At 34.3% G+C, this 25,000-nt stretch overlaps 1 protein-coding gene and 1 long non-coding RNA gene across 12 annotated transcripts in view; both read right to left on the bottom strand.

Moving 5' to 3' along the window:
- Positions 1-17,765, bottom strand: part of LOC149137602 (uncharacterized) — a 25,370-nt gene extending 7,605 nt beyond the window's left edge. Inside the window, exons 1-2 of the long non-coding RNA XR_016242015.1 lie at positions 17,686-17,765; positions 10,670-10,694 (exon numbers count right to left, since the gene is read on the bottom strand). This is a non-coding gene — a long non-coding RNA (uncharacterized LOC149137602). The remainder of the gene's footprint in view (positions 1-10,669; positions 10,695-17,685) is intronic.
- Positions 17,766-18,917: 1,152 nt separating this feature from the next.
- LOC106870372 (uncharacterized) overlaps positions 18,918-25,000 on the bottom strand; it is a 216,422-nt gene continuing 210,339 nt past the window's right edge. For all 11 annotated transcript variants that reach the window (XM_052967716.2, XM_089352865.1, XM_052967711.2 and 8 more), the window contains 2 exons: positions 24,020-24,264; positions 18,918-20,530 (listed from right to left, as the gene is read on the bottom strand). In XM_052967716.2, the coding sequence (XP_052823676.1) occupies positions 19,943-20,530; positions 24,020-24,264 (833 nt within the window). In that variant the 3' untranslated portion in view covers positions 18,918-19,942. The remainder of the gene's footprint in view (positions 20,531-24,019; positions 24,265-25,000) is intronic.

Below are 25,000 nucleotides of genomic sequence, written 5' to 3'. Positions count from 1 at the left end.
ATGAGCCCTGAATGCAGAAGACATGTGAAAGTTAGAAAGGAATGTTTGACAGAGTGCTAGTGTTTTGAGAGAGAAGTTAGGCATTAGAGGAATTAGTTGTATGCAAGAGAGAAGAGTGTTCTGGTTTGGTCATGTGATGCAGATGGATGCCGACAACTGCATAAAGAAGTGCCAATCTCTCAAAGTAGATGTAACACGTGGAAGTGGAAAACCTTGGAAGACATGGGATGAAGTACTGCAGAATGACCTCAGGACACTGAAGCTTTCAGGTGAGATGACAAAGGACTTAGATGCCTGGCACTGTGCTGTACTCAAGAAGGCCCGTACTCTGTAGCAGAAGTGTTAAGATCGGTCCCCCTGGTAGTGTAAAGCCACATAAAAATGCTACTGTGGTGCCACTAAAAAGCGTCTGTGCAGTGCCATGTAAAAGTACCCGTGTGACGCCACATAAAAGCACCTGTACAGTGTCACGTAAAAGCGCCTGTGCTGTGCCACTTAAAAGCACCCAACACACTGTAAAGTGGTTGGCCTTAGGAAGGGCTTCCAGCCATAGAAACCATGCTAAATTAGACTGGAGCCTGGTGTAGCTCCCCAGCTTGCCAGCTCTGGCCAAAGCGCCCAACCTATGCCAGCATGGAAAACAAACGCTAAATGATGATGATGATGATGATGATGATGATGAGTGAAACACTCATGATATTTGGTAGGAGTTAGCTGACTCAAACTGTAAATAAATATATATACACACACACACACACACACACAGATGTATCTATTAATATATATATATAATTCATTTCTAAAACATAAGACAGCAAAGCGTATGCGCATACACATTTCAAGGGAAGTAACTTATGAACTGCTGATTCTATAGGTTTTCTTCCTTGAAACTATTCATTTATTTATTTAATTATTTTGTATGTTTGAAATATAAATCGCTAAATTGCTTGTTGAATGCCGACAATAATTATGGGATCTCGCGATTTTTAATGCAGATTCTGGTGTATCATTAGGAGAAACTTTGCTTTCTATCTCTTTGCCAACAATAAAATAGGTATATAATACTGTGACATTGATCTAATCAAATTTATCCTTTTCTTTATCTGAGAAGAAATTGACTGCGTTTAAGAAACAAAAACTTCCTATTTTATCGTTAGTTCTTTCTCAACCGTTTTTGGTATATAACTCTAGTATGAATTTCAGGACACATACTGACATTTCCAAATCTGAAGTACCTGATAGATTTCTCTGCAACGTTGAGAAGAATCATTGCAGCTGTCCCCATCAGACCATTTGATACTTCCTAATCAATCTATTCAAGACACCGAATTGGTACAATCGTTAGAGCATTGGATAGAATGGCTTGCGGTATTTGTTCTAATTTTCCATGCTCCAAGTTCAAATCCTGCCTAGGTCAACTTTACCTCTCATTTGTTTGTGGGTTCATTAAAAAGAGTGATGGATTGACAGAGTTGTCAGAGGGCCAGGAAAGATATTTGCCAATATCTATTGTGGTTCTGCATTCTAGATGCAACATCTGCAACAATATAGGTGCCAAGCTGTATCACCCCAAATTGGCAACTTACTCTTTGATAAAAGTCTGTAGTGCAGAGAGGAAAAGTTTACACATATTGGCAAATGCCAGCCTTCCTCAAAACATTGGGCCTGTGCATACACGCACAGTAGTATGACCAACATGCTCAGCAAGGCAAAATACTTCATTTTCCTACTGAACAAGACCTCATTGCCTAAATCTCTGAAAACTCATCTTCTTGATTGGAGCTTCACTATTTCTTTGCCAGCTACCCCTAGCTGAAAATGTGTTTCATGCCTTAATACATCTAAAACATCTTCCTGGGTCTACCTCTTCCACAGGTTCCCTCAACCGCTAGGGTGTGGCACTTTTTCACACCGCTATCCTCATCCATTCTCACCACATGACCATACCAATGCAATCGTCTCTCTTGCACACCACAACTGATGCTTCTTAGGTTCAACTTTTCTCTCAAGGTACTTACACTGTCGAGTATGCACACTGACATTACACATCCATTGGAGCATACTCGCTTCATTCCTTGTGAGCTTACACATCTCCTCAGCAGTCACGGCTCATGTTTCACTGCCATGTTCGTACAAATGCATCATACAGTCTGCCTTTTACTCTGAGTGAAAAGCCCTTTGTGCTTTTGCATTCCTCAAATAAACCTCCAGCAGTGCAGGCTAAAAACTCTACCTCTGACTTTTGGTGACCCTCTGGTACTAACTTTTATCCACCATCATCATCATTATACCTGCGTGGCTACCATCAGATAAGCAAATGATGCCACTGTGTAACACACAGCTTGTAAGTTTTTCTTCTCTCACATTTCATCAGATCCTTCTGATCCCTTTCCAAGAGAGTTTCTCTACTAACTTTGCAGAATCCTCCTACCCCCACCTCATTTTTCAACTTACACATTTGCTACCCACTTTGCATCCAACTCAACATGTTGCATACCTAACACAACAAAACCTCTTTCAAATTCACCTTCTCACCACCAAACACTCAGTTGTCAGGTGAGAAAACATCTCCAGTTGCTTCAACTCAATGAAGCAACCAGTCAGACATCATCCTTTCCATCATCCTCAAATAATGTGCTCCAGTGAAAGCTCATGTCCATTTCTCTCCCTACCACTCTCTCTGTTTGAAAGCAACTTCTCTCACCACAAACTCCAATTTATTGCTCCAGCTTCCGACATGTCAAACTGTTTTTAGCAATTACTTTTTTCATCCTCTTTGACTCTTTCTCCTTCCACAATGACCACCACAATCAAGTCTATTGACCACTTGCTTTCCTATATCAGCTGTCAATGGTCTCTTATTGTTGAGCTCTTCCATGAAAGTGCCATTATTGTCCATGGTGTAAATTGCCTGCCTAAAATCTCCATTTGTCTCTTATTTATTGGATTCGAAGCACCTGGTCAGATTGCTGAATCCGAACTGCAGCAGCTGTCAACAAGACTCACTCTCACTCATACTCAATCAATTCTAAGGATCTCTAAATACTACTTCTCACACTAATTCTTCTATATCATATGATTGTGTGATCAACCTGACTATCAGATGTTGCCATACATGTATATCATTATCATCATCATCATATATATATATGTATGTATGTATGTATGGATATATGTATATATGTATGTGAGTGTGTATGTATATATATATATATGTATGTATATGGGGCATCCCATAAATAATGCAGTTTTTTCAATTGCATGAACCAAAAGTCGGATAAACTACCTGCATCAACTTGCTATAAAAGCTGGCAGTAATTTTACCTTGTACTTATTCTTAGTGCAAGTTTTGACGAGTATTGTTCCATTTTAACAGTTATTTTTTCAAAGCTATAATGGAAGTGACAAAGGATCATATTTGGCATATTTTGCTTTATGAGTTCAATAAAGGTAACAATGCAATGGAAAGTGCAAGGAATATTAATGCAGTATATGGGGATTGAACAATAAGCATAAGCCCTTGTCAATGGTGGTTCCAGAAATTCTGAACTGGAAACTACAGCCTAGAAGACAAACCTCATCCTGGAAGATCTGTAGAGCTCATCGAGGATGTCCTGCAAACCCTGGTGGAACAAAATCCCATCGTAACTGTTGAGGAACTATCAGAGAGGCTTGGATTTGGTCATTCAACAATTCATCAACACTTGCATTCCATTGGAAAAGTCAGCAAATTGGGTTGCTGGGTTCCTCACAAACTTTCAGAGTATAATCATGTGCAAAGAGTGAATGTATATTCTTCTTTGCTGTCACATCTCACGAATGAACCTTTTTGGGACCGAATAGTGACTGGTGACAAGAAATGGCTTCTCTATCAAAATGTCAAGCAACAAAGACAGTGGGTAGGGAAAGGAGAAACACCGGAACCCCAGGCTAAAGAAGTTCTTCACCCACACAAAGTGTTGTTATCTGTTTGGTGGGATATGAAAGGTTTAGTCCTTGAGATGAGGTGTGGTGTTATGTTTTGTTGTCTTTAGTGTTTTTATGTCTAATTTCTTGGCACACTTAATTCCATTGTCTATAGACAATGGAATTGAGGGTGGATATTATCTTTATATACTCTCTTTACTCTTTTACTTGTTTCAGTCATGTGACTGTGGCCATGCTGGAGCACCGCCTTAGTCGAGCAAATCGCCCCCAGGACTTATTCTTTGTAAGCCTAGTACTTATTCTATCGGTCTCTTTTGCTGAACTGCTAAGTTACGGGGACGTAAACACACCAGCATCAGTTGTCAAGCGATGTTGGGAGGACAAACACAGACACACAAACACACATATACATACATATATACGACGGGCTTCTTTCAGTTTCCGTCTACCAAATCCACTCACAAAGCTTTGGTTGGCCCGAGGCTATAGTAGAAGACACTTGCCCATGGTGCCATGCAGTGGGACTGAACCCAGAACCATGTGGTTCGTAAGCAAGCTACTTACCACACTGCCACTGGGATAAAAATCCAAATTTACAGGTAAAAACTCAATTAAATTCAATTTATTAAAAATTAAAATTAAATTAAGTTTCACAGTATAAAATATATAGCTTTAGAGAAAAGAACCAAAGTTCATGAACTTATTCATGAAAATCCAGTCACATATAGAAAAATTAATAAGTAAATGCATGATAAATAAGTATAATATAATACAAAGTAAATATCATAAGATAATGATAAAACGACTACATGTGTTTCATAACCAAATTTTCAAATAGAAAATAAAATATATTCAAATCGATTGAAAATCAATTCTATTCAAAAATATAGCTAATCTTCAGGTCAAAATACAACAATAATAATAAAAGAATGTATACATCAATCAACAATAAATAACAAATGGATGTATATAAAAATGCTTATCATATTAAGATAGAAAAATATTATAAAGAATATCAAAAATTATAAACGTGATATAATTAATTTTACGTTTATTATAATATAAATTAACAGAAATATTATATGCGAAACTAATCTTAATAATCTTTCGTTTAAAATACAATTTAGAAGCAAAGTTTTAATGTTAAATGTAATAAAGATATAAGTAATACTTATCTCAAGTTTTTAGTTTTATACTATAATTTTTAAGACGTTAAACTCAGAACTAAAACGTTTATTAGAAATACGTAATATCTTCACGAGACTTATTTCTAATAAACGTTTTAGTTCTGAGTTTAACGTCTAAAATTTTTAGTTTAAACTAAAAATTGAGATAAGTATTACTTCTATCTTTATTAATTTAACCTAAAACTTTGTTTAAATTGTATTTTAAACGAAAGATTCATTAAGATTAGCTTTGCATATAATATTTCTGTTAATTTATATTATAATAAACGTAAAATTAATTATGGCACGTTTATAATTTTTGATATTTTAATAATATTTTTCTATCTTAATATAATAAGTATTTTTATATACGTTCATTTGTTATTTATTGTTGGTTGATGTATACATTCTTTTATTATTTTTATTGTTTTATTTTGACCTGAAGATTAGCTATATTTTTGAATAGAATTGATTTTCGATCGATTTAATTGATTTGAATATATTTTATTTTCTATTTGAAAATTTGGTTATGAAACACGTGTAGTCGTTTTATCATTAACTTATGATATTTACTTTGTATTATATTATACTTATTTATCGTGCATTTACTTATTAATTTTTCTATGTGACTGTGGATTTTCATGGATAAGTTCATGAACTTTGGTTCTTTTCTCTAAAACTATATATTTTATACTGTGAAACTTAATTTAATTTTAATTTTAATAAACTGAATTTAATTGAGTTTTTACCTGTAAATTTGGATTTTTGCCATTGGACGATGTTTTAGAAGTCTCAGCTCATCTCAGTTCATATAAACTATTGTTGCATAATGTAGAAGAGCAAGTTCTGGCTTTGTGATAACCATACTGAAAAGTGAGAAAATCTCAAGGTGATTGTTTATGATCATCTTTGTCATCTAGGATATTACTGAAAGTGGAGATGACAGGGCAGTTGTCAGAGTATGAGAGGCTGATATTCTTAAAAATGAGACACATTGTAGCAAGTTTGATATATTAGGATATTAGAAAGGTAGAGAGAGAGAGAGAGAGAGAGAGAGAGAGAGAGAGAGAGAGAGAGAGAGAGAGAGAGAGAGAGAGAGAGAGAGAAAGAGAGGGAGAGAGAGATGGAGAGAGAGAAAGGTATGACTTAGCTCTGCAGCATACTATCTGGGTGTAATAGAGTGCAGAGTGTCAGGTTTAGCCACCTTTAAAAGGTCAAGATAAACAGTCTGTTTTGTTTCTTTAGAGAAAATTTTGCACTGCATAAGCCAGTAACATGTTAATGAAATTTTCTTTCATAAAATAAACTATAAATTCATATTCTCCATGACATCAATTTCTTAAAATATTTAGTCAATTCATCACACTAACATTTTAGTAAATAATATTCATTCAAGAAAATATTGTGTTTTTTATAGCCTAGGCTCTAAAAGCTCTTTCTCTTTGCTTACCAATCTTTCTTTTCTTACTTGCTGACTAATGGAGGGCCCCATGAAAATTTTTCAATCAGATTTAAAATTCCCAGAACCATTTCTATTTACATGCTCCAGTAAATCATAAGACTCTCTATCCAAAAAATAAGAAGTGCATTGTTGAAATCTGTAGTAGGTTTATGCACTTTATAGGAATGAAGCCTTGGTATAGGTCAGTCATGGATAAGGTGTAGTCTGTGGGACTTTCTGAAGGGCATGCCTATTGGAAAATTATCTTGAATTATTTTAGTAGTGAGGCCCACCTGGTGATGTGTTATGTCTTATGTGGCTTGCTTCTCAAACAAGGTTACCTATGACTGGTATAGATACAGAGTTTATAAGATTCTTTTAGCAATTACAAACCTGTAGTAAGTTGTTTGCCAAATCTGTTCCCTGTATTTTTGCAATCTACTCGTCAACAATCATTTAAAGATAAAGATTCTTTCTGAGTCATATAGCTACAAGGGGCCAGTTTCTTAGTTTCTGTGGAATATATATTCCTCCACCTGGATGGGACGCTGGTCCATCGCAGTAAAGCTAATTTTTTTCCAGTTGAGTGGACTGGAGCAACATGAAATGAAGTATTTTGCCCAAAAACACATGTCACTTGGTCTGGGAATCAAAACCATAATCTTACGATCATGAGTCCAACACTCCTGACCACAAAGCCACATGCCTCCACAAACAATAATTTAACAAAGGAAAATAAATGGTATTATTCAATTCACTTATTCTCATTACTTAGTTCATAAAAATCAAGATATTATAGACAGTGATTCTCTTAAACCAAATAAATGAAGTTGCAATGGTCTCTTCAGTGGTTTCTGATCTTAGCTATAGGCATGGTCTGAAGACATATCTATGGAAAACATCAGCAATTCAATAGATTCTGCTGGTCTTTTTCCACATTTTGCAGGCATAAGTCACTGTCTGCATGACAGTGGACATATATCATCATTCATCATCATCATTATCGTTTAACGTCTGCTTTCCATGCTAGCATGGGTTGGACGATTCGACTGAGGACTGGTGAAACCAGATGGCTACACCAGGCTCCAATCTGATTTAGCAGAGTTTCTACGGCTGGATGCCCTTCCTAACGCCAACCACTCAGAGAGTGTAGTGGGTGCTTTTACGTGTCACCGGCACGAAGGCCAGTCAGGCGGTACTGGCAATGGCCACGCTCAAAATGATGTATATATATATATATATATATATATATATATATATATATATATATATATGAAGTTTAGTAGCCTTGGTTGATGGAGGAGTTGAATCATACCAACTTCAGGCACTGGAAAAACAAATGTGATTATTTAAATTTATTGAAACACATTATGAGAGTATTTTGTCAGAAATATATATAGTCACAAAAGAGATGAAGTGACTTGTGAGATGTAATACAATCCAACAGTTGGTGTTCATTATAATACATAATACATCATCATTTAAAGTCCACGTTCTATGCTGGCATGTGTTGAATAGTTTGACAGGATCTGATGGTTCCAAGGACTGCAACATGCTCTGGTATCTGCTTTGGTATAGTTTCTATAACTGGATGCCCTTCCTAATGCCAACCATTTTACAAGGTATACTGGGTACTTTCTTTTGTGCCACCAATACTAATGAGGTTGCTATGCAGCTTTCAAGACTACAAACCCCAAAGGGGAAACTATTTTAGGTAATGAAGAGTAGAGAGGGTTAAAGTATGAAAGAAAAGGGTTTGAGCACATTTTAGAAGAGAGAAATAATCAGGTGGAGCTGGAAAGTGATAGAATTAGAGGTGATGTGGTGTTAATAATTGGAGGTCTTCCTCTTTGAGGGCAGAAAATGTTTTGAATATAGAGATGGTGTAGTTTTATAAGATTATAATTTTGCAGACCACTAACTTTGTTTTAATGATAAAAGTGTTTTTTAAAGAAATATTTACATCTACACTATGTTTCACCCTCATATATCTTATTCCTTGTTGTGTATATAAAACCAGATTTGTGACAAACTAGCAAACTCATTTGAGCATCAAATTGAATGCTTTGTGACATTTGTTTCAACTCACTGCACTCGGAGTTCAAATCCCACTGAGGTCAACTTTGTCAGCCATCTTGTCAGAATAAAAAACAAAAAACAAACAAACAAAATAAAAAGGGCTGTAGGTTGGGAGAACTTTGAAAACATCCGACTAGATGCCTTGTGGTATTTGTCCAAGGACTTAGCATTCCAAGTTCAAATTCTGCCACTGTTTACTAAAGTGGTAGACTTAATCCATCAACTTGTTTAACACCACCACCTGCTCCTTGAGTTCCATAGAATACTGCCTCAAGAAATGTCATACAACTCATACCAGCATGGAAAAGAACAGACAAAACAAATGATGATGATAATGGCTGATGTGGCCTGTGCTTTGAGAAGTGAAATGACTGGTGCTTTAGGGTAGAAAATATATAATATAACATGGTAGGGTCTTAATTGTAACCCATTTATCCCCATGTGAAAGACAAGAGAATTTCATATTTTTTTTCAGCCTGGTACATATTCTACTGGTCTCTTTTGCCAAAGTGGTAAGTTAAAGGGATGTAAATAAACCAACACAAGTTGTCAAGTGATGGTGGGGCAAAAAAACAACAACTCAAAGACACACACACACATATATATATATATATATATATATATATATATATATATATATATATATATATATATATATATATATATATATATATATATATATATATATAATATATATATCATTATCATCATATATACAATATATAAGACAAGCTTCTTTCAGTTTCCATCAACTGAATTCACTCACAAGGCTTTGGTTGGCCCAAAGCTTTAGTAGGGGGTGCCATGCAGCGGGTCTGAACTTGGAACCATGTCGTTGGGAAGCAAACTTCTAACTGCATTTGATTAAAAGTCAAACAAGTGAGTAGTTTATCAAATGTATGAGAGATAATTTGTGTAATTGATTATTCATAAAAATTCACCACCAAGAGTAGATCTCTGAGTGTTATTAATTACTAATGAATAAAATAATAATATAATATAGTTTGTGTTTTTATGATGGTAGAAAATATCAATAGAGTTAAATGTCAAATGAAATAGGTTAAAATATTGAGTTGTGTCTGTAGCCATTGCTGTAGAATATTATCAAATGGATGTCTTACAAAACTATTAGGCACATACAGACAATCCAACACACCTCTATCATCAGCAACCCCATGGATATCACTATGGTTTCGACACCTGGGAAGTACCATTCAATCTGGCAGTGTCAATAGCACTAAAATAAGTGTTAGCTGGGAACAAACATACCTTAGATATCACCACATTCATTCAATCTTAATTCTAGGAAGGCTATGTAAGTTCTTGGCAAAACTGAAACAGCAATTAAGATTGCTGAGGGATTTCACTTCTTCAAAGCAAACATTTCTTCAGTAAAGCATGAATATCACATTTCTCCCCTTTCCTCTAAAATACAGAGCCCTTGCATTAACACCAAGTCAAATAAAAAATTAGTTTGTTTCTTTAAGGTTACAAGTTCAAGTCCTGTCAAGGACGACTGTGTCTTTTATTCTTTCAAGGTTAACAAAATAAGTGCTAGTAACATATAAGAATCAATTCAATTGATTATACTCTTCCTTCTAAAAAAATGCTGGTCTGTGTTCTTATTATTCATTATGTTTAATTTACACAGGAAGTAACTTTACTTACAACAGACTTATGCAAGTGATTTATGTATGTGTGTATTATGAGCATGAAGAATGTGTGTGAGTGTACGAATGCACTTTGCTGGTCTGACTAAAAAATGAGTGGGTGGTAAAACAACATTTTGCTTATAAGATCAAAACTGCTGATCTATGAAGTGAGAATGGTAGGGAGAGGTTCAGGAAACAACTTAAAATAATGCACTGGGAGACAGAAATTCTGTCTTTCTGTCAAATACATAGATTTCATTGTATTGTGAGAAACTTATCTGCTAAATATTTAGAGAGTAGGGAAATCTGTATTGCTGCTAGATAGTAATAGTGCTCTGAATAAGAAGGGAAAGGAAGATATCTACAAGGCTGCCTTATATTGCTTGGACAATATACACACTTACCTCCTGGTAATACCAACAGAAACTGCTAAAAAATAAAAAAAGGGGGTTGGTTGTTGACATATTTTTTAAATAAAAAAATAAAATTCACACAAGATATAAATTTATGTATACATATTTATAAGAGTGTGTATATGTAAGTTATAAATGACTATGATACTGATAATAATGATCATGATGTGTAAAACAGAATTTAGATATTGAAATATTGTTAAAGCAGAAATCTCCATTTTGTTTAGTTCCTAGGAGATATAAAAAATTCTTTTATTTGAATAAAAGTTCTGCTCTTGACTGAAGTGACAACTACTACCTTTCATGGTTTGAATGATAAATTCCAGTCTATTTCTTCAAATACTGATAAATAGAATGGAGTTTAATCCATTAGCATTCACATTACTCTGTCAAATGTAATGCTTATTTATTCACCTTGTTTTGAATTAATTATCTTGTACTTTTAAGATTTCAATGAAGCAATTGTTTATTTTTAGAATGACATTGTAGAGTAAGTGTGAGAGGCCACATCTAGCTTGTTTGAACATAAAACAGGTAGAACACTTGGGCCAAATATAGTTGGTTTAAATGATTAAAGGGTTAAATTCCTATGCTTTTGTTAATGAGATGTGGCTACAAACAATGTTTACTATGATAAACTTTTAGGTTTTAGATAAGGAGTGTCTTAGTCAATGATTCTTCAAAGAAGTTATATTTCTAGTGCTATTATTACAATACTCCAATATTCTTCTGCTGGCCAAGTAAGTGTCAGCCTAAGATCAACAGCAAATGTTCCATCATTGGTGCTGTGAGCTATTGTAGAAGTGAACACCTAAGTCTCAGTACTCTCCAAACAAAGTTGAAAAAGGAAGGTGTTAGGGAAACATGCTATTACAGTTAACTGATGAAAACATTGTGGGTTTCTGTAAGTTTTGGCAATGAGTATGCAGTTGTCTTATCAACTGAACTAACTGTTCACTGAATTAGCATGCAAGTGACTGAACATTTCACAGACATGTCTTCATCATCATCATCATCATCATTTTTACAACCACTTTGCATGGGTCAGATGGGGTTTGTTAAGGCAGAGTTTCTATGGCCAGATGCTTGTCCTGTCGCCAACTCTCCCCTATTTCCAAGCAAGGTAATATTTTCTCATAGCCAGACATGTTTTTCATGGAAGAATTGAAATGAACACTCTTGTTCATTGACAACCATTACCTGATGTCTAGACAGGAGTATACAACCTCATACGCACACACATGATGAGCTTCCTTCAGTTTCCATCTACCAGACCAACTAACAAGGCTTTGGTTGTCCTAAGGCTATAGTAGAAGACACATGTCCAAAGTACTACACAGTGAGACTAAACCCAAGATCACATGGTTGAGAAGCAAGCTTCTTAATCACAGAGTCAAGCTTGCACACTTAATATAATTTTCAGGTATAATCAGTGCAACAAGGCTTCCACAATATTTCCTCTTAACTAATTTTACTTACAAGACTTGGGGGTGACTCAAAAATATGGTTAAAGGACACCTGCCAAAGATGCCCTAATGTGGGATCAAACCTAGGACCTCATGATTGCAAAGCAAACTTCTTAATCAACTGGCTATGCCACATAAATTTCAGTGGCTTGCAATGTTGAGTTAAGTACTACCATGGACTACCAATTTGATGTTGACTGCATAAAAATTATGAAAAACCCTATGCATTCTCAAAAATCCCTACAAGATACATGAAAAACAGGTGTAAAAGTTTTTTAAAAAAAGCAACAAAAAAAAAAACGAAACAAAACAATGACACTGTTATTGCAATATAATTTTTGCAGAGGTTGGTTGCAAATGACAGGTTTGATCAATAAAAGAGGCATGGAATTGTTCCTAACAACATCAATTGTTAGGGTCAAGACAGTTGGTCCATCTAGAAAGACTGTACAGGTCCTAATTCTCAGTTAAATTGTTAGTGACATGAAAGACCCTGGCTTAAAAAAAAAATCCCAAAAGGCAGCTAATAATGCAAATATTCACATTTATAAACCATTGAAAGAATAAATGCAAAACATAAAAAAAAACAGAGTTCACTCTGCTACTAAATATAGCTTGGGAGAAAAAAAAAACTGTAATTTAGCTCTCTAATACTGTAAGTGTTCTGCACTAACTAGTATAGATAAAAATGAAGTTAATTATTGATTATTTATTATAATCTCACTCTCTCTCTCTCTCTCTCACACGCACACACACATACAAGGAAAAAAAATGTCTAAAAATGCAAATAGAGTAATAGAAACTACAAATATTCTACTAAGGATAGATATGTCAAAAGTTCATTGCTCAGATAGATTCTGAAAATTTCAGAGACAGTTCTCAGAAAATAGTATGTTACTGAGATAAACAGTCTCTAAACACTGATAACCATTTATTTCTAGGGCAAAATATATAAAAAAAAATAATAAAAGAAGAAATGAAAAGTAAAAATAATAATAAAAAGAAAAGATAAAAGAAAGTAAGAAAGAAGCAGGGAGTTGCATGAATATATACAGAGAATGGCTTGGTAAACAACAGATGCTTTGTGAGCAAAACAAATATTATACAACTGACTGCTGCTATACATAGGAAGAGAATAGCATTTCTACTGGAAGTGGAGAGGAGGGGAGGGACTAATGTCTGTAGAGCTTTGAAAGTGCAGTGAAAAGAATAAGTTATCGAAGCTATGAGAAATTTAAAGATGAAACTAAAATATATTTTTAGTTAGTAAGAAGTTTGCCTTTCTGAGGTTAAAGGATAATATGGAAATTAGTAAAATGGCATTGATGTGTATGCAGGCAGGTGTGTGTGTGTGTATCTATCTATGTATATATACATGTTATATCTTTCATCTTTTACTTATTTCAGTCATTAGATTGTGGCCATGCTGGGACACTGCCTGGAAGAATGTTTAGTTGAATGAATTGACCTCAGTACTTATTTTTTTTCAAGCCTGGTAGTTATTCTGCCAGTCTCTTTTCTATTCTACCACTAAGTTGTGGGGATATAAACACACCAAGCAGTGATGGGGGACAAACACAGACACAAAACGGGCTTCTTTCATTTTCTGTCTACCAAATCCACTCACAAGTCTTTGGTCGCCCCCAAGGCTATAGTAGAAGACACTTGTCCAAAGTGCCACACAGTGGGACTGAACCTGGAACCATGTGGTTGGGAAGCAAGCTTCTTACCACACATTTATGCCTGCACCTATATATACATATATATATATATATATATATATATATATATATATATCTATACACATGCTGTTTTATATTCATTTCCCATGGTAGTATGGGTTTTTGCAAATTTTAGTTTGCATGTGTTGAATCAATTATTTTTTCAGCATTTGGATAAGCTTCCTACAAATAAGTACTCAACCATAAAAGTAAAATTGCCAGGCAGATAGACCAATGAAAGCATAAATATCTACCATTGAAATCCAGATTAACAACATCAGATTTACAAACCATCTGGTAATTCAAATCAGCTAACTGATCAGAGCTTCAACAATTCTATGACAACTATCATTGGCAAAAAAATTTATTCGTTCCTAAGATAACTTAGGAACAGAGAAATAAGTAAAGAATGGAAACTACACCAACTCTACACTTTCCACATGACCAAAACCTGTAACCAAACAACCCTTAAGAGATTTACAAACAACAATGCTATGGCTGTAGAGACAAAAGATAGAGCCTGCCTACAATACTTGGATGAAATCACCCACTCTCACTCACTGATACAAACAAAAATTTTCAACAAGCAAAGAATATTTCAATCAACTTTGTAGAATCCTCCTACACACAATTCCTCATTCTAGAAGATTCTAATTAGAAAAAAAAGGGAAAAGATTGTTGCCAGCTTTGTCTCTAGTTCCACAGAAATCCCTTCCTCGACTAACTTTCTTAAAACTACATTCCTCATCATCTTGTGCTCACAAGAATAAAAAATTCTATGGTACAATTCTATAACATGAGCTACACAAGATAACTGGTCTAGTCAGTTTTTCAAATATTACATGTAAATAATATTCTTAAAAACTAACCCTCTCCTACTGTGTATATATATATATATATATATATATATATATATATATATATATGAAATCCTACTAGGAATTGTATAAAAAAGATTAAAATATTTTGTGTAAGGCAGAAGTATAAGCAATTTATTGCACATAAAGTTTAACAAGAAAATCTTATATGGACCCCAAGTTCTAGAAATGGATGATAATGCATTCCGTTTAAAGGGAGAGTAAATTCTTAGATCTTATGAACCACCAGCCAATCACTGATTTCCATCACCTTTAGTTACTTTCATTACCAGTACAGTATTAAAGAGAGAAATTCATTAATGACTTGCTTCATTTAGGAGCAACAGGATCTTAACTTGACATTATTGTTTGTGGCACAATAATGCTTGCGCACAACCTACTTGTGGGCTCTTTCGGCTCTAACCTCTTTGATCAGAAACTTCGTGACAGACCATTCCATCACAATATTATCAACAAGAGTACCCTTCTCCACTTGTATTTCTATTAATTTGGGTGTTTCCCATGGCTCACATCATTTTGTATCTATATTACTGACTGGTTTCCTGTTTATTACTAACACTACAGTCCTCTGTGGTATAGCTCTTCACTTCCTTCTAAATTCTGGGTTATGTCTCATCCATGTGCAATCTTCATACCTTCCCTTAAACATGCATAAACTCCATGCAGGAGATGTGTTTACTTGGCAAAAACATCCCTTTGCAAAATAACTGATAATATGAGAATTCCAAACTTTTAAGGCACAATGAACCTGTATGTGGTAAAATTAAAATAAAAAATTCAAAAAAATATTAATGATGTTGAGAAAATAAAATACTTCTTTCTTGGAATGGTGAAACTTGAAGTAGATAAAGCTATAATTAACAACATGTAAAAATTGGGTTAAGAGACCCAGCCTTTGACTTTTTCTTTTCAAAAAGTTTCTCAAACCAATATTTACACGCTATTGTTCGTAAGTTTTATCTGCTTCAAGCTTCACTGTTTCAAAAAAATGTCAAGTTGGAGAAAATACATTGGGTTGAATTGCTCATCTCCTCTGTTACCATTTCTGGTAGAATCTAATCAAACTATAACACAGACTATTCCCCATTAATTAGTTTTCAAAAGAGGAGCAATGACTGTAGTCTTTGTAATCTCATTGACAGAGAAATAGGTTATAATTAATTAACCAACATAAATGTATTGTGTGTGAATGTGTGAGTGTGTATGCGGATAATTGAACTGAAACATTAAGAGGTAAAATGGTGAGTGAGTAAGGGAGAGAATACATGTGTGTGTGTGTGTGTGTGTGTGTGTGTGTGTGTCTGTGTGGGAGTTGGCAATTACAAAGGAAAAAGGCACAGAAATTCAGAAGCAATGAAACAAAGATGACTTTATCAATACTCAAGAGGTTAAGCAATCTTTATTTCATATAATTATCTCTTCCTGTCATTTTTTTGTAAAGCACAAGTATGGAAGCACATACTATACATTAACCCTTAAAGTCTTCAGCTACTAGTGTTACGATAATAACAATATTCTTTTCTATTATTATTATCATTATCATTATTATTATTATTATTAAGGCAGCAAGTTGGCAAGATTGTTAGCATGCCGGACAAAATACTTAGTGACATTTCTTCCAACATTATGTTCTGAGTTCAAATCTTACTAAGGTCAACTTTGTTTTATATCCTTTTAGGACTGATAAAATAAAATACCAGTCAAGTGTTGGGGTCAAAGGTATCACTAACCCCACTGGCCTTGTGTCTAAATCAGAAACAATTATAAAGTAACTGTTGTAACAACTGTAAAGATAAGAAGAGCACCATGGGGGGGGGGGGTATTTTCTTATACTGACATCAAACCACGTATTTTAAGGGAGAGATATTGCTGGCTAAACTGCCCCCAGTGCTTGAATGGTATATATATTGTTGGCACCCAATGGAATGAAAGATTGAAGTCAACTTTGGCAGAATCTGAAAACAGCCATCATAATGTTGAAGATTTCTCACAAGGCCACAAACTTGTAGTGAATGGAATAGACTTCAGTTCCTGATTAGTACTTAGAATATGGAGAGATGGAACTAATGCTGAAAGATTTAGTCCATGCAAATAATAATTTAATCTAGCAGCCTATTGTTATTTTCACTGTGTGTACTTTATAATTCATTACTTTTATATAGTATACAGCATTGACTTGGCAGAAGTTTTAGCATGCTAGACAGTATGCCACAAAGCATTTTGTCCGGTTTTGTATTCTGAGTTCAAATTCTGCTGAGGTCAACTTTGTCTTTCATCCAGTAAAGGGTTGATGAAATAAGTATTAGTTGAGCACTGGGGTTGATGTAATTGAATATCCCCCTCCCATCAAATTTCAAGCCTTGTGCCTATAGTAGAAAGGACTATTTGGGCAGCAAGCTGACAAAATCATTAGTACGCCAGACAAAATGTTTGATATTTTGAGTTCAAATTCTGCTGAGGACAACTTTGCCTTTCATCCTTTTGGATCAATGAAATAAGTATCATTTGAGCACTGGGATCAATGTAATTGTCTAGTCCCCTACCCTCATATTTCAAACCTTATACTTATAGCAGAAAGTATTATTTTTACATATTATTCTTTTTAAAGTTGTGAGTGATAACCATGATATTAGATAGATGACCTTACAGCAAGAACACTGATTTAAACAGCCTATTAAAGGTATCGCATCATAGTTCAATAGAATTGTGATGCAAAGAAAATGAGAGTAGATGAATCTCAAGAATTGTGAAGATAAGATGATATGGATTACAGATACACACACACACACACACAAACGCAATGCTAGCAATAAAACAAGGAAGACTTTCTGTGAGATTTAAGACTTGTGCATATATGAACACTAAATGTTTCATTAAACATTTGGATTTAAAAAGCAAGGCAGAGGAGTTCAGTGTTCTGAATGTCAGATATGGTAGCTTACATTTCTTTTGTGCAAGTTTTGCATTACCTATTGGTTGATTTGTTGGCAGACAGGATACTCCAGCTATTGTAGGAAGTAAGAACCATAGAATTAGTCAGTGTAGACATGCCCCTCCTCACCACTACCACCACCACCACCATCACACATGCAATATGCATGCACATAAAAACAAATTAAGCATAGACATTGACTAAACTCAAGTTTTGAGTGATTGATGCCTATAAATGATACCTATTACAATCTCAATAGCTAAAAGTGAATGTATATATGTAGGTTGCAAGTTGTAGGCCACAGTTCTTCACCTATGTAAGCAGAAATATTACATAAGGATATATCTTTTTCTCAAGGAGCAGGTTATAGGACACGCAATTTCTTTTTCTGATAGTTAATTAATAAAAGGTGGTGTGTGTGTGTGATTATTTGCAAGCAACAATTCCGAGTGAATCAGTATTCAATGGAAGACTATCAGCATCTTTTTAAAGCCAACCATCCAAAACATGGTGAATTCATGAGATTACATTTATTCTAGGAATTAATAATAATGGGTATCAAGATGTAGCATCAATTATTGGTCAGTGACATGTAAGGCATAAGATGTATACTTTACATTTATATTGTTATTCTTACTTTTAAGTAACAATGGTCAACCTTTTTTTAAAGTAGACCTATGCCACAAGAAGAATAACTAAAATGTCGCTTAACGCTGAGGAGCATCTCAAGAGATTTACTGTCCCAACTAGGACATGCTTCATGTTTTTCTGCATTTGTAAAATATGCTAAGACACAATGGGAAGCATCATTTATCCTTTTGGGCCAAGTGATCAAACAAGGTTCTCTGTACAGACATTAAAGACAAAAACGGTCTGGTCTGAGGAAACAGAATGCTACCAATGAGGGTGGCTTAGCATTTCTTGAATTGTGTGATTAAAAACTTTAAAGACGAGTATTAAAGATGGGAAAGTCATACTTGAGAAAGAAAAGAAGAGATTAAAGTTGATATCTAACAAAATTAAAGTTAATTTATCTCTGAAGATTTGAAATTAATCAAATGACCATGATTTAATTCATTAAACAAATGAAAAAATATAGGAATAAATAAGAGGAAAAAGGGAAAGAAACACCAACATAAGTTTGAAAAAAAAAAAAAAATTAGTGCATATTCTCATTACAGATTTTCAAAACATATTTAAAAGTTAAATTTATAATGTAAACTAATGAAAAGTAACTATCAATTAACCATTATATAATTTTTAAATGATTTATTATCTCTGTATATGTACTGTTAATAATTGCACACACTTTTCTAGTATCATTATTTAAGTGTCATTTTTCTTTCTTCTTTGTGTGTTGTATAATATGTTTTCTTAAAAGCCAATTTATTAGTGATGAAAATAAACTAAATGACAGAGTTTGAGGAAAGTTGCTAGAGTAAAAACAGAAATATCAGTATAAAGATATTTTGTGGATAGCTGTGGAAGGCTAGGAGATGAAAACAGTAACTTAATGAATGAGATAAAAGATGATATTTAACTAAAATTTTTTTAGAGATCAGTGATTTAACAGAGAACATTTTTTTTTCTCCTTTAACATTTTTTATTGATGGACAAAAAACAAGTCATCTTTTCAGCTAATTGATTATGTGATTAAATTTTAGTGTTTAAGAGAGCAACAGTAAGTCTAATCTTCTTGAGACAAAGTTTGTTCAATTAAATTTCTAAGGCATCATTTCATTAAGGGGATAATTTCAAGAATAAATAGATTGTGCATTCTGCAGATGTTATTTTGAAAAGATAACTGGGAAATAGAGATAGAAAGAGCGAGAGAGAGAAAGAAAAGGAAAGGATAATTAAAAAAGAAAAGATAATGGCTTCAGTTTTTCTAGAGTCTAAAAGAATTTTTATAAATTTGGAAATATTGAAAAATTTTATGAACCATTTCAACCTTTAAAATTATGAAAGGGCAGGGAAAAAAAGTAAGCACATAGTTGAAACTTACTTCTGTACTTTTTATATATATGTGTGTGTGTTTGTGTGTGTGTGTGTATAAATGTATATGTAATATTTTAAAATATTTCATAAGTAATCTAAAATAATTTTAAAAATATCATTTTAAAAATGTCAATGATAAAAAAAATGATAATGATGACAATCAGAGTGGCTTCTTTTTTTTTTATATGTTGTTGCTGTTTTTTTGTTTGTTTTTGATATTTTTAAAAAAAACATGGCAGGGGGAAAAAATTCTGGATATAAGTACAATGCTAGGAATTAGTTTCCCCATAATTGTGTTTAACCATGAAATAACACACATTACTTTGTTCTCCATTTTCACAGGTCTGTTTTATATCATGTGTATCTGGTACATTTTCAGTCACTGACAGGGCATCTACTACAGTGTCACTATGTATTACAGTGCGTGGTTTACGCATATCTAAACTCCTAATTGGTTCAGAAGCTGGAGACTCACTTCGACTGGTGTTGTCCGTAAAAACACTATCTGCATCAGAGCCAATTACATCCAGTTCAGCACCCTCTGATGAAGACTTTGTTACAGAAGTGCCAGAGATTTTTGCTTTGAGTGGCTGGTGCTGCTGTTTTTCAATGCCTTCTTCTCCGCAACATACACCTTCTACCATACTGCTACTGCTGCCAATATTTTCACCGTTTTGGTTATTGCTGGCACCACTTCTATTACTACAAACACTATCGTTCAGAGGTCCAAGAAACCAGTCTGATCTCTGCCGTAAACGCTCCAACTGCCGGCGCCTTACAGAGTTGTAGCGACTCAAACATTTTGTCTTATGGTCACTTCGTAATTCATTTAGATTATCTTCTAAGGATTTGGGACGCTGCAAATAAAAGAATAAAAAAAATACAGAATGAATAATTGAAAACCACTTTTTAATTATCAGTTTTAACTACAGGTACAACATTCACTTTCTGGACACTAATGGTCTGGAACCTCTTATAACCTGCACTAATTCATAAGCAAGCACTTTCAATTCCCGCAGTTGCCAGACTAATTTAAAGGGTAGATCTGTTTTACAGTAATTTGCACTGTACAGTACAAGAGGGGGCTGAAAAGTTCCTGGCATTGGGTAAAAAAAAATACAGGAGGGGCAAGTAATTATGATTTTATTCAACATATTCCCCTCTCAGGTTCACCCACTTATTGTAGCAGTCCTTCAGTTTTTCTAAGCCCTGTAAAAGAACTCAGAAGGTTGGGCCTCCAACCAGGCCTTTCATGATACCCTTACAACCAGGAACTTTTCAGCACCCCCTTGTAGTAATAAATTTATATGAAGGTGCAGGTATCTGTATTTCAAATAACTACTTAAGTAAATTTAATATTTGTTTAATTTAGAATGTGTCTACCCCTGGTTTGAAAGAATCAGTAATCTGGAATGGCTTTGAAACAAAAGGTTCTAGAAAATCAATGTTGTACCTATATTTATATTTTTAGTACATATGTAACATTCTAATCAGTTTATTTTTATGATATTATTTCAAATGTTTTATCAGTAATTCAACATTACTTCTATAGCAAGCTTAGCATATAATATCAAATAGTAGATACTATTTCTGCTCAAGAAAAGTTTACAAAAATGTATGCATCGCTAGCATCAGGATATGAATTTATAAATGATGTGCCAAAATGTTGACATCTTATCTACATAGTTGTTATTCTTTATTGAAGTTCTATGTAGGATATTTCTCAACCATCTATATAAATAAATAGCTGTACACAGCAGTTTGACTTGCTAGAAAATACAACAAAAATCCCCTTTAAATTACATTCTACCATCTTAAATAAGGAACAGAGATATTCCTCAAAAGACAGAATGGTCACAGCTGGAATACTTCTGATTAAAAATCTACTCAGCCAAGAATGGGGTTTAACAACATCATATATTCCAAAACAAAAGGATCCCAAAGGTTGTTTCTGAATCACAGTCTCCATTGAGATTAGATAAATCTCCCCTACTTAAAGTAGTACTGGGTATATTGTATTTTCTCCCATTGACACCAACCCTAGCTTTGAACAACAAAAGCAGGTTTGCCAGTTTTATAGTTCTGCCATTACCTACATAAATGAATTATATTATCCTGTGGTGTCTACATAGAGCTTAGGAGTTGGGAGTCGGTTTTTATAGACACAAACTGCAATCTCTTGACTGTTTGTCCAGTACTGTATTGGTTCAGACTCTGATGATTTTCTATGAAATTCTGGCATATATTCTTTCATGTTTGAAAATAAAGATGGCTAATTGTTGATTATTTTAAGAATACATAAAGGACAGCATTGCATGAATCTACAAGGATGTTTCAATGCATCTATTAATTCCAGCTCATATCATTGAGACTACAGCCAGATGGGACCATGTTTTGTATGTTATCTAAAGCAGGATGTGAATTAGTTCAACTTGACAAGGGATTAACACTTCCACAAGTCAATAAGTTCAGCCAGGAACACTATAGTTCTAGAGAATATACAACTCGTTATTTCAAGAAACTATTTAATCCCATCTGAAAGCCTATCAAGATTACATTAACAAACTCTTACCAGAGAGAAACATTACAATCTCTCTCTCTCTCCCCATCTCTCTCTCACACACACACACACAGAGGCATAAATATATCCTCTCAGATTTTGTGTAAGTGTGTGTATCCATATATATTGGGTCATCCCATAAATAATGCAGTTTTTTTATACTTTTTATTTTTCTACTAGTTTCTCAACAGTTACGATGGTATTTTGTTCCACCAGGGTTTGCAGGACATCCTCGATGAGCTCTACAGATCTTCCAGGATGAGGTTTGTTTTCTAGGCTGTAGTTTCCAGTTCAGAATTTCTGGAACCACCATTGACATGGGCTTATGCTTATTGTCTGATCCCCATATACTGCATTGATATTCCTTGCACTTTCCATTGCATTGTTACCTTTATTGAACTCATAAAGCAAAATATGCCAAATATGATCCTTTGTCACTTCCATTATAACTTAGAAAAAATAACTGTTAAAATGGAACTACACTCGTCAAAACTTGCACTTAGGTAAAATTACTGCCAGCTTTTATAGCAAGTTGATGCAGGTAGTTTATCCCATCCCCCTCTGACTTTTAGCTCATGCAATTGAAAAAACTGCATCATTTATGAGATGATCTGATATGTATGTATGTGTGATGAACTCTCCCACCAAAGACAATGTATGAGTGATTAACAAGGGATTAACACTTCCACAAGTCAATAAGTTCAGCCAGGAACACTATAGTTCTAGAGAATATACAACTCGTTATTTCAAGAAACTATTTAATCCCATCTGAAAGCCTATCAAGATTACATTAACAAACTCTTACCAGAGAGAAACATTACAATCTCTCTCTCTCTCCCCATCTCTCTCTCACACACACACACACAGAGGCATAAATATATCCTCTCAGATTTTGTGTAAGTGTGTGTATCCATATATATTGGGTCATCCCATAAATAATGCAGTTTTTTTATACTTTTTATTTTTCTACTAGTTTCTCAACAGTTACGATGGTATTTTGTTCCACCAGGGTTTGCAGGACATCCTCGATGAGCTCTACAGATCTTCCAGGATGAGGTTTGTTTTCTAGGCTGTAGTTTCCAGTTCAGAATTTCTGGAACCACCATTGACATGGGCTTATGCTTATTGTCTGATCCCCATATACTGCATTGATATTCCTTGCACTTTCCATTGCATTGTTACCTTTATTGAACTCATAAAGCAAAATATGCCAAATATGATCCTTTGTCACTTCCATTATAACTTAGAAAAAATAACTGTTAAAATGGAACTACACTCGTCAAAACTTGCACTTAGGTAAAATTACTGCCAGCTTTTATAGCAAGTTGATGCAGGTAGTTTATCCCATCCCCCTCTGACTTTTAGCTCATGCAATTGAAAAAACTGCATCATTTATGAGATGATCTGATATGTATGTATGTGTGATGAACTCTCCCACCAAAGACAATGTATGAGTGTTCAGCTTCTTCCAAACAACCTGCACAAATGATTTGTTTATAGTGATCAAATGTATGTGTTGCACATTAGCTCATTGTTTCCATCAAATTGACATTGCTTGAACAAGTGCACTGTGTACCACATGTTAGGTATCGAAGTGATCACAGAGCAACGTGAAATGGAGTTTTTTGCTCAAGAACACAACACACTACCCAGTCTAGGAACTGAAACCACGATCTCGCAATTGTGAGTCCAACTCCCTAACTACTAGGCCATGCGCTCTGTCACACACACATACACACATCAAATAATGATAATAATAATAATATAAACAATAACAATAGTTTACCTTGCTAATATCAGGAGAAGGGATAGTTGAAACTTCAGGTGCTGATGCCGTTGTAACATTGACGACTAGTTGTAAGTCTTCACCAGAATGAGACTCTCGGTTGGAAGATGGCCAATTGGGACCCACAGATTCTGAACGGATATTGCTGCCATCAAATCGGGCAGGTCTTCTCAAACCAACATATTCATCTGATTGATAACGCACTTGAGGTAGGGTTTGATTGTAAAATTCTTCCTTATTTATAGCTATAGGAAAAAAAGACAGAAGTAAACAGAAGGGTAAGAGAAATTAATGGATGTCCAAAACTACTGAGAAAATAGTACATAAAAATACTTGGTTTTTGGCCCAAGTTTTCTGTTCTTCTTTTGTTAGAAGCTGTGTAGGACCTGTTGAATCTAAGTTGCTTCTTATTTGTGACTTGGATGGGGATGAAAGATAAAGTCAACCTAGGTAGAGTTTGAACACAAAGGTAGGACATAACAAACTAGAGATCTTAAAGCATTTAGTGCTACACTTGTTCCTTTTTGCATTACTTTTGTACCATTGATAAAACTGTGTGTATATATTATAAAATAACGAGAAAATTTGATAATTCATTGTCATAAATAGCAAAAATTATTGAAACAATACCAATAGCTAAAACAGAATGCAATCAATGTAATCAAAAATGAAAATTTCTAAACAACAATTTTCTTATTTGAATGTAGATATTTAATGCTAAATGACCTTAGCTCCATCCATGCTTCAGTACAATTTCATCTAAAAAGACAACAAAAACAAAACAAAAAACTATATCATATACATGAGACACACTGCCTATATATCTATGGTAATTTGTGTGTCTCTTTCTGTGTATGTGTTTAGTATATCAAAAGTTGATAGTTTGATAGTCTACTCCAAGTTTTGCTCTGGGTTATTCAAGAACATCTATGTGTGTGTGTGTGTGTGTGTGTGTGTGCGCGCGCACGCGTGTGTATGTAT

Source organism: Octopus bimaculoides, chromosome 1, assembly GCF_046866305.1.
Source record: "Octopus bimaculoides isolate indiv1 chromosome 1, ASM4686630v1, whole genome shotgun sequence".
NCBI classification, from domain to species: Eukaryota; Metazoa; Mollusca; class Cephalopoda; order Octopoda; family Octopodidae; genus Octopus; species Octopus bimaculoides.
Note: the sequence above shows the minus strand (reverse complement) of the source record. Positions and strands in the feature narration are given on the sequence as shown.